General features: G+C 55.7%; 2 protein-coding genes across 11 annotated transcripts in view; one reads left to right on the top strand and one right to left on the bottom strand.

Moving 5' to 3' along the window:
- The first annotated feature begins 832 nt into the window (after positions 1 to 832).
- Positions 833 to 9579, top strand: CERS2 (ceramide synthase 2). Of its 2 annotated transcripts, XM_036856863.1 has the most exons (11): positions 833 to 946; positions 5659 to 5832; positions 6261 to 6378; positions 6571 to 6689; positions 6919 to 6976; positions 7082 to 7132; positions 7369 to 7461; positions 7647 to 7775; positions 8002 to 8108; positions 8246 to 8399; positions 8579 to 9579. In XM_036856863.1, exons 2-11 carry the CDS (start codon positions 5660 to 5662, stop codon positions 8717 to 8719), a joined length of 1143 nt encoding a protein of 380 aa, XP_036712758.1. In that variant the 5' UTR covers positions 833 to 946; position 5659; the 3' UTR covers positions 8720 to 9579. The 2 variants fall into 2 exon arrangements, with proteins under 2 accessions (XP_036712758.1, XP_036712767.1); XM_036856872.1 differs by lacking the exon at positions 7082 to 7132 and having other exon boundaries at positions 8579 to 8768.
- SETDB1 (SET domain bifurcated histone lysine methyltransferase 1) overlaps positions 9528 to 10410 on the bottom strand; it is a 30606-nt gene continuing 29723 nt past the window's right edge. For 5 of the 9 annotated variants that reach the window (XM_036856804.1, XM_036856796.1, XM_036856812.1 and 2 more), the window contains exon 22: positions 10231 to 10348. In XM_036856804.1, coding sequence (XP_036712699.1) covers positions 10231 to 10348 — 118 coding nt within the window. Of the gene's footprint in view, positions 10349 to 10410 lie in introns of all 9 variants that reach the window. The other 4 variants (XM_036856836.1, XM_036856845.1, XM_036856853.1 and 1 more) reach the window with 2 other exon arrangements.

Here is a 10410-nt window from a genome sequence, read left to right as displayed (position 1 = left end):
CTAGGGGTCGCAGGCTCTGCGCTGGGAAGGGCAGCCGATTCTCGAGGGTCCGCAGCCTGGGTCGGCCCTGGAGAGGTGCTCGGCCTCGGCGCGCGGCACTTGGGATGGATTCGCAGAGGCTGTGCCGGCCGGGAGCCGGGGAGCCCCCCTCCCTCCGCTGCCCAGTGGGGCTGGAGGGGGGAAGTGTGGCAATCGGTCGGGCAGAGAATTGGGGGCCGCAGCCGGGCGGAGGTCGAGGACCTCAGTTGGGGGCGGGCGGAGTGGTGCAGCGGCCCGACCGCTCCGCGCCCCGATCCCCGGGTACCTCGCGGGTCTGTCCCAGGGTGCCCGGGACTACAGCGCACCTCTAACGGAGAGACTGGGAGAGTCCCCACACTGCCCGCCCTCATCGGGGACTTCTCCCCCAGTGCGGTGATTCTACTGGGCTAGGCCGCCGGCCGGGCGCCGCGAGGGCTCGGGTCCGCGCCTCGGGCTCCGCCGCCCGCCCCGGGCCGCGGGCCGGGAAGGGGGCGGTGGCAGGCGGCGGGGGCTGGGCGCGGCTGTCCCGCGCCGAGGCCCCGGTCCCGCCGCCCGCCCTCCTTTCCCCTTTCGTCGCCGGGCCGCAGGCCCACGCCCAGTCTCCCGGCTCCTGTGTTGCTCGCGGCCTTTCTTACCCGGGCTGCCTGGGCTCGCTCTCAGCTCGGCTAGGCTCGGCGGGCGGGGGGAGGAGGAGGGAGGAGGGAGGAGGGAGGAGGGAGGGAGCGGGCAGGCGGGCGGGCGGAAGGGGGAGGAGGGAGGGAGCTGGCAGGCGGGGAGGCGGGGGGGCGGGCGGGCGGAAGGGGGAGGAGAGGAGTGAGCGGAGCCAGGCCGGAGGGGGCCCGGAGCTCGGACGAGAGGAGAGACGGAGCAGCGGCTCCCGGCCCGGCCAGCTCCGCGACGCCGCTGCCGCCGCTGCCGCCGCCGCCGAGTGAGTCGGGACGGCCTCCCGGGACCCCGAGGCGCCGCGCGCAGGGGTGGGGCGGGACGCGGCGCGGAAAAAGTTGGGAGAACTGGGGGCCCGCGAGGACGCGGCTCCACGGACAGGGCCGGCGGGGAAGGCAGCGGGCCGAGGAGGGGAGAGGGGCCCGGGCGCGGGGCGCCGCAGCTGGCTCGGGGCCTCTGCCGGGCGCGCTCATGGCGGCGGGCCTGGGGGAGGGCGGGCCGGAGCGCCTCGCGGGAGCGGCCGGGCCCCCAGCGCCGTCCGAGGGCAGGCTGGCCGTGCGCCTGGGCGTCCCCGGGCGCGCCGCCCCGAGCCCGGAGGAGCCCTCCTGGGCAACAGGTAGGGGCCGGGAGGTGGGGACGCGGGGCTGCTCGCGGACAGCCGAGCCCCAGGCGCCCCTTTGTCGCGGAGTAGGCAGCTCCGGTGACCACTTGCATGAGAGCCCCCTGCCTGGCTGCGGGCCCGCGGCGTGGCCCCTGGCCCGGAGGGTCCCGTGGCTATAGAGTGGGAGGAGAGTGGAGGGTCTTGCTTTTTCTTACCGGTTCACTGTGCCCACTCCGGGAGGGAGGTCAGAGCGTCCATGTGCTTAACGGGAAACAGGAAGGTGCGGCTCTGAGTGTCTATCCCGGCCCCCCAAGGCTAAGGCTCTTATACCGTTATGGGGTGTGTGGGGCTGCGGTCGGTGGGAGCTGCTGGTGAAACTGGTTTTCTGGGCCTCACCTCCTGGCTAATTTTTGGCCCGGAAGCTCTCTGGTGAGTAGGTTAATTGCATGTGTGTGATTATAGTCTTTGGCCTCAGCTTAGGGGTTCACTTCCCAAGCCAGGTTCTTGGCATCAAAATCTGGTCTGTCACCTGAGTAGCCAGGTCCAGGAAGCAGGGGGTTCTGAGGATCCTGAGCAATGGATTGAGCCCCTCTTTCCAGAGAATTGAATCAGGGAAGGCTTCCAGCAGGCGATCAATCCCTCCCACATCTGTGTTGGAAGGGTTGCTGTCCCGTACCAGAGTCGAGGTGACTGGGCCCGATGTGGGTGGCTGACAGTGCTTGTGATGGGACTCCTAAGGGTAAGGGCTTGTCTGCAGCCTCCTCCCGCTGGGCCTGGCCCTAACCATACAGTGACCTGCACACCCTCTGTTTTGAAGAGAGAGAGTTCCTTGTCTGCCGTGATACCCCACAATCCACTCCCTTCACTGGGGCCTCTGGCCAGCTTTCCCCCTGGGAAGGAGGGCCACTTTCCCCTGTCACTGGCCACAGGCTGGCTGATCCTTTACTGTGCCTTCTGCACACACCCCCTCCCACCCCCCGTCTTCCTCTTCCACCTGCCCCTGGGGGCTGTAGTCTCATGCAGTATTTGGGTGTGTTGGGGCCTCTGGTGGGGCAGCCCAGAAAAACGAAAATTTGGGGACCTATACTGCAGCCTGGAGCAATGACACACCTCTTCTTGGCTTCATCCATTGCTCACTGCCTTCTAGTTCATGACCTGCTGTCGCTCCCTGAAAAAGTTTTCAACAAGGAGGACTATTCAGGTCCTCTTTCACTTCTTTTTTGTAGTCCCTCAGGCTTCAGTGGAAGCTGGGAGTCTGTGGGACCCTCTCTTTGTCACTCTCTCTTCCCTTACTTACTGATCCTGTTATATTTTCCTCAATTATTCCTCCAACCTGAGAGCTGCTGGGACCGTTATCACATTGAGTCTGTGAGATCCCTTCGTCCCAGACTCAAACTTCTGCCCTCCTAGCCAGCTGGGTCTACAAGCCCCCATGGGGACTTTCTGCCCCTTTTCATCCATTGGTGAGGGTCTGGGATAGGTCAGTCAGAGTTGGGGCAAAAGTTGGGGGCTGGGCGGAGCCCTGTTCAAGTTGCTGGTAATCCAGTGCCCACGAAATCCCCGCTCTGCTGGCCCCTCTCCAGCCTGTGCCTCAGAAAGTGGTGTCTGGGTCTCTGGGGCAGAATGTGTGTCTGTGAGAGAGAGAGAGACAGAGAGATACACACACACCCTATTGTCTTGTCGTGTGTGTGGGAGTAAATTCTATAAGTGGAAAAATATCTATAGGTGTGATTTTCTCCACCAGGAGATTAAGTAACGTGACCCAGAAAAGCAGGGTTGTCTCCCTATCCTGAGGGAACATCCCCTTTTCTTGACCCAGCTTTTTGTTTGTGGGATCCCTTTACTTGGCTGGGTGTGCCAGGGATGCCACTGGGAGCAGACTGATTGGTTCTGTGGGGAAGTGTAAATGAGGCCGGCTGGGAGCCCCTGTTGTCTTCCCTTCCCCCTCACATGGAGTCAGAAGTCCTGACCCTGCTGAATCTGGTGCCTCTCCCTGCTGGGCTAGGCCCTGGGGGGTGACGGGCAGGGCTGGGGCAGTTGCTCCTCTGCTAATGGAAGTACTGGGTGGCAAGGGAGGGCTATGGTCACAGACAGCCTGAAACCCACGTGTGAGAGAGCCCTCGTTCAGAATCTGCCTCTCTGAACTCCTGACACATCATGCCCTCCTGCTCACACCATCTTCCACTCTCCTTGCTTGGAGCAGGAAGGGGACAGGTGCTGTCTTGTGCTGGGGTTGAGATCTTGTCCAGGCGCTTGCCCTTGACCTCTCTCTGACCCTCTGCCTACTTCCCCAGCTCCTCACCTTCTTTGTAGGGATCAGACTGGCATAAGACATTCCTGGACCCCAGGAATCAGTGAGAGGGGCTCCACTCATACCCTCCAGGACCCCAGCCAGCCCTCTGAATCTTTAATCCTCAAAATATCTGTGATGAGAGAAACTTCCCTGCCGGTTTCCACTGACCGAAAACCGGGTCAGGGATGGGACCCAATTTCTAGGCCTGACAGTGCCCTTGGCTTTAAACCTCAGTGCAGGAGAAGTTGGGCTCCAAGAGATATAGCAGTGAGGTAGGTGACTGGGGCAGGTCTATTTCCTCACCTCCAATCAAGCTAAGCAAAAAAGTTGGAAAAGAAGAGCCAGAGGTGTGCCACCACATCAAGGCATTCTGCCTTGTCCCTTCTCGACTAAATTTTTTACAACTTCTCTCCAGGAGAAGGGTGTGTGTGCGCACGCCTGGTTGCGTGGGGAGAGTTCTACTGTGGATAATTGTGTTTTAATTTTGTTCAGTTCAAAAGGCTTCCATCTCTTTAATTAAGTATTTCTTCTGGCTGAGGTGGAGGGGGAAGGGGCAGTACCCTCAGGAGCTGAGGCCTGGAGTATATGTGTGTGTGTGTGTGTGTGTGTGTGTGTGTTGCTGGGGGCGGGTGGAGCTGAAGCTCCTTTACTGTCGGTGCTGACCTACGAGAGAGCAGTGACCAGGAGTGGGGACAAGAGGGTAAAGTCCTTGAGCTGGAATACAGACCCGTGACAGGCTGAGAGGGATTTCGCAAGTGCTTCTGTGGTGGGTGGGGGCGGAGCCGTCAGAGGAACAGCCCAGCTCAGCTGTGATATGATCAGCCTTCAGCTGGAGAGCGGCACCAATTGGTCTCCAGTTCACAGCAGAGAACAATCTCCCAACTCTCTTTCCTCCCTGACACCTTCCTTCTGTGTCAGCTTTTAGTCTCAAGGCCAGCCTGGATACCACCCACCGAGCCTCCCTCCTGGGAGGACGAGGGGTCGGGAGCCTGGCAGATTTGCCCTTGTCAAACTACTGGGTTCACTGCTGAGTCCCAGGACTGCCAGGTGTTGTGTGGTCCCAGCATCACTGTCTCTTCAGGATCATCTAGCTGCTTCTCTCAGCTCCAAGCAGCTGCTGTCCCCGCTTGGGCCCCAGATCATTCCCTTCTTCATTCAGGTATTCAAGTAGTCACTAACACCCTGTAGATCCTTTCTCTTTCAGTGGAGGAAAGGGGGGAGGCGGGGGAAAGCAGCAGCTCTTTCCTAGCTGAGGGTATTTGTGATGGGTGTTCCCCACGCAGACTAGTATTTTATTTTCTAGATGAGCCTTAATAAGAAATAGCTCCTAATTCTACCAGCTGTCTTAGTCTGCTGTCTCGACTCTCTGTCCCCCAATTCCTGACTCCCTGAAGCCTTGTCTTCATTTTGTTTCTGAGGATAGGCTTCAGATAGGGCTCTTCTGCCTTATGTTTAGGAACTGGATGGCTTGGCATGGGGTATTAATCTTGTGTGCAATATTTTGATGTCCATTGATTGTCCTGGAGCTCAGCATTCTTTGGGAGCATAATTTTGCTTTACTCAGGCCTCTTAATTTTCCCTAAGACCTGCTGCCTCAGTGGGTTATAGGGAAGGAGGAGGAAGGGTTTGCCCCAACCCTGCAATCCTTTCTTGGGCTTCCCTGGCAAGGAAGCTTCCAGTTATGGGTTGCTTGGGGGCACTAGGGGGAGGCTGGAGAGTGCGGGGAAGGGAGGATGCCTCTGACTTTAGTTAAGATTGTTGGCTACAGCTTCTAGGGCCAGATCCCGCCTGTCCTCCACATGAGGATAGCAAAATGATGGAGAGACCCCAAGATTCTTAAGTCTAGGGAATCAGGACTTCTACGGGGTGTTAGCATCACCTTTGGTTGATGTGCATAGTAAATGTTAGAACTGGAAAGCCACCATATTTCGGATGGGGAAACTGAGTTGTCCACACGGCCAGGACCAAAACCCAGGGCCTGAGTCTTTGCCCCTGCTCTTTCTGTTAACACTGAAATTTTCATCTGTCTCTGCCTGCACTGCTGCCTGCTTTGACGCCCTCTACCTTCCCCTTCCTCACTCAGGATGCTCCAGACCTTATATGACTACTTCTGGTGGGAACGGCTGTGGCTCCCTGTGAACTTAACCTGGGCTGATCTAGAAGACCGAGATGGACGTGTCTACGCCAAAGCCTCAGACCTCTATATCACTCTACCCCTGGCCTTGCTCTTCCTCATCATTCGATACTTCTTTGAGCTGTGAGCATACCAACATACCCCTATGCCTTCCCTGGCTGCCAGCCACACAGTTTCTTGTACTTCAAGTTTGTCTCTTGCTGTTTAATTGGTCCTGGACCCTGGTGTTCTCACCACCCAGGTCCCTGCCTACTGTGTGCCCCCCACTGAAGGCAGCATTGTCTTTCTGAGGGCTCAGCACCCCCAGGCCCTTTCCTTCAATGGTTATTTGTTCTCACCCTCCACCCGCCTGGTCGCTAGTGAACACAGGCAGCTTTGTCAGCTATGGGCAGCCCAAGGCAGCCAGAGAGGGGGTTGCCGGGAAACTGAGGCCCAGGATAAAGTTGTCTGAGCTTGCAGTCCCACCCCGCCAGCCCCCTAGCTTAGGGGCTACCAGGAGACTGAGGTGCTTCAAGAGATCCCGACGGTCCTCACTCATATCCCTTCCCCAGTTACGTGGCTACACCACTGGCTGCCCTCCTGAATGTAAAAGAGAAAACTCGGCTGCGGGCACCTCTCAACCCCACTTTGGAGCATTTCTACCTGACCAGTGGCAAGCAGCCCAAACAGGTATGAGCTGCAGACCCTGTTCTGGGAGTTAAGAGTTCTGGTGGGGAGTGAGGAGGAGATAGGGTTGGGATGCCAGCTCTGGTGGCGGAAGAGATGGGAAGGCAGTGGGGGCAACTTGGGTCATTACTGGCAGAGGGTGGGGTGCTGCTGAGTTCTGAAGCGGAGTGTAATGGGCTTCTTCACTACACTCAGGCAGAGGTAGAGCTTCTGTCACGGCAGAGCGGGCTCTCTGGCCGCCAGGTAGAGCGCTGGTTCCGCCGCCGCCGCAACCAGGACCGGCCCAGTCTCCTCAAGAAGTTCCGAGAAGCAAGGTAGGGGAGGTTGGAGCAAGAGAAACTGGGTGGCAGAGGAAGGTCTGATGTATTTTGCTGGGAGGGGTGGGTCATAGCTGTATGCAGGGAGATTATACCCGGCTGAGGAGGGAAATTTGGTTATTAATATCCGTGAGAGGGTATCTGGAGGGAGGTACTTGGGGGTTGGTTGGAGGGCTGTGCCATTCTCCCACCCCTCTCTCCTAGCTATTTCTGCTTCCTCTTCCAGCTGGAGATTTACGTTTTACCTGATTGCTTTCATTGCCGGCATGGCTGTCATTGTAGACGTGAGTGGGGATTCCTGGGAGGTGGGAGTAGATTCTCTGGCAAGGTGGGATGAGGCCACAGAATTTGGGTCCTTCCTCCTTTAACCTCTCACCATCTCTCTGCAGAAACCCTGGTTCTATGACATGAGGAAAGTTTGGGAGGGATATCCCATACAGGTACGAGATGGGTCCTGATTCCTTACACGGGGTGATTAAGAGAACCAGTGTAGGATAGGATTAGGACATACACATTCATGTGAAGAGATGATCTCGGAACATGTGACAGAAAGGACTGGAGTCATGGTGCTAAACATAACCTCAGGTTCTGGGAGGGCTGGGTTTGGAGAGGTGAGACCCTTGAGTCCAGTTGCTCTGGGGTCCCTTACCTTCCTCTTTTCTCTCCCCTCTCCCAGAGCCTCATCCCTTCCCAGTATTGGTACTACATGATTGAACTGTCTTTCTACTGGTCCCTGCTCTTCAGCATTGCTTCTGATGTCAAGCGAAAGGTGGGTCAAGGGGCTGTGCCGTTAAGCCTAGGAGCCAAAATGAAGCCCTGGGATGAATAGCCTCCCCTTTGACTTCTGGGTGCTTTGGATGGAGTTGTGGGATAAGTAGAATTAAAGGTGAGGGGAGGAAGAATGGAGGCTAGGGACCAGGAAAAGGTCCTCTGGAGGCTGCATCTTTTCTACAGGATTTCAAGGAACAGATCATCCACCACGTGGCCACCATCATCCTCATTAGCTTCTCCTGGTTTGCCAGTTACGTCCGAGCAGGGACTCTTATCATGGCTCTGCATGACTCTTCTGACTACCTGTTAGAGGTCAGGATTTCTGGGCATTTCTTCAAGCCTAGAGACCCTGGTGCAGGTTCTTCTGTCCCTCTATCCATTTTCGGTGGGGTGGGGGTGGGGGGCTAGTGGTTGGGGGGGGTGGATGTTCCTGGGATCAAGAAGCTGGGGGCACAGAGCCAGTGTGGTAACTGGGGCGTACATATGAACGTATACGGGAGAGTCGGGAGCTCATGATGGATGGGGGCTATCTACACAGTCAGCCAAGATGTTTAACTATGCGGGATGGAAAAACACCTGCAACAACATCTTCATCGTCTTCGCCATTGTCTTCATCATCACCCGACTGGTCATCCTGCCCTTCTGGTGAGTAGGAGGCCACACTATAGTCCTGTTTTCAAGAAATCAGGAGTCTCCCTGCTCCGCACCCACATTTTCAATCCTCCATCTTAATCCCTTCGTTTCTGTGTTCACGGTTCTTGTCTCTCCCTTTTCATCCCAAGGATCCTGCACTGCACCCTGGTGTACCCACTGGAGCTCTATCCTGCCTTCTTTGGCTATTACTTCTTCAATTTCATGATGGGAGTGCTACAGCTGCTGCATATCTTCTGGGCCTACCTCATTTTGCGCATGGCCCACAAGTTCATAACTGGAAAGGTGAAGCTTCTGTCCCCATTGTGTAGGCCCTACTCCCCTCAACTCTAGTACTGCCCAAATTCCCTTCCCGTATCAGCAACCCTCTAAAAACTACTGTGGGGCCCTGGGTGTAGCTGGAAAAAGCCTACGGAGAGAGGCAGTCCTTAGGGGTTTGTAACCCTTCCCATCCCTTTCCACAGCTGGTAGAAGATGAACGCAGTGACCGGGAAGAAACAGAGAGCTCAGAGGGGGAGGAGGCTGCAGCTGGGGGAGGAGCAAAGAGCCGGCCCCTAGCCAACGGCCACCCCATCCTCAATAACAACCATCGTAAGAATGACTGAACCGTTGTCCCTGCTGCCCCTCAGATTAAAGCATAAAGCCAAGGAACTACCCCACTCTCCCCACAGGGTCGCCTGAAGTTCTGGGGAGAAAGGAGAAAGCAAGAGGAGGGTGTTCTCTGTGCCCCCACCCCTGCTGCTTTTTCACCCAGTTGCCTTTAAACCAAATGCTAACCAGCCTATCCCCAGGGAAGGGGAGGCTGGTTATATCCTTGTTAGAGGGGGGGATGGTCTTATTTTCCTCTCTACTTTCCAAGTTGTCCTTTCTATTGCTTTCGAGACCTTTCCTCAGCTCCGGGGGTGGGTGTCACAACTCACATTCCTTATTCTTCAGAATCTGGCCCTAGCTGTCTGCCTTTGACTCCCGGACCTCCAAAGCCAGGGTCGTGCCTTACTGTCCCACCCGTGGGCCTCATTCTGCCAAAGTTGGACCAAGGCTTACCTTTCTAATCTCCCTAACTTGGACCAGAAACCAAAGCTGAGCTTTTAACTTTTTCCCTCCTAAGATACAAATGAACTGAGCGTAGGAGGGTGCACATGACCCTTATCCTACCTCTGCCAAAAAGTGGGGGCCACAATGGGGACTGTTCAGACAGTCTTTTGTTACTTCTCTGCCAGCTGTCCCTGTAGTCACAGGTCCAAGACCTTACTGCCTCCTTTCTCTGGCCTCTTTCCCTAGGCTAGCTGGTTTGGAATAGAATGGCAACTAGTTCTAATTTTTATTTATTAAACATTTGGGGTTTTGGTTTTAAAGCCAGAATTACAGCTAGCGCCTGGCATTTCAGCAGAGGGACCACTTCAGACCAAAATGTACTGTTAATGGTTTTTTTAATTAAAATATATTAAAGATTAAGTAAAACATGGCAACAAGTGTTTGAGACTCTTAAGAACTGAGAAGAGGGATCAACTAAATAAACTAAGGTAGTCTTCCTCATGCCTTCCTCACAGTTATGTAACATTTAAAAATTTCAGATGGCAAGTAAGAAAAAGCAAAAGTAGAGAAAGGTCAAGATTAATGACAGCTGCCCACTGGGAAGGATGGGGGCAAAACAGATCTTTCATCAAAAGACCCAGAATTGGGAGCTGAGGGAGAGAAATCAAATCACAATCTTAGTTTTAACATCTTGTTAAAAGACTTTCAAGAAACAATACAAACCAGGGATAATAAAATACACAGCCCTCATTCTAGGAATAAAGTCTGTTAGAAGCATGAACACGTGAACAAACGTAGGAATGGGAGGGGTGAGCAACAGGAGGACTGAAGGGATGTCAGGCCCAGGTTAGAGTGGTGACGTCTCCCACCTCTATGCCTCAGGAGGTGGGGAGGGGCCCTGCCTGCTAGCACCACAGTGGAAGGGGTCTCCTGATCCAGAACCCCCATTTCTATCTACTAGGAGCTGGGGGAGTAGCCAGACTAGAGACTTGGGGGTCAGAATTCATCAGGCAGGAAGACCCAGTTCCTGAGGAAAGGGCAGTTCAGGAAGGGTTGGGAAGGTTAGGAAGAAGGCTGTCCTCTAAAGAAGACGCCCTCTGCATTCGATGGCCCCACAGCAGCAAAGCAGCTCCTTGCCCTCCACGCTGCCCACCTCGTAGTTGTAGTCCCAGGTGAGTTCTGTCCCAGCCCGGATTCTCCTGAAGAGGAAGAAAAGGAAGGAGTGTGGTGAAACAGCAGATAACCCAGGCACCTGGGGTGA

This window comes from Balaenoptera musculus, chromosome 1 (assembly GCF_009873245.2).
Source record: "Balaenoptera musculus isolate JJ_BM4_2016_0621 chromosome 1, mBalMus1.pri.v3, whole genome shotgun sequence".
Lineage (NCBI taxonomy): Eukaryota > Metazoa > Chordata > Mammalia > Artiodactyla > Balaenopteridae > Balaenoptera > Balaenoptera musculus.
The sequence above is the reverse complement of the archived record's forward strand: the minus strand, read 5'-3'. Positions and strand labels throughout refer to the sequence as shown.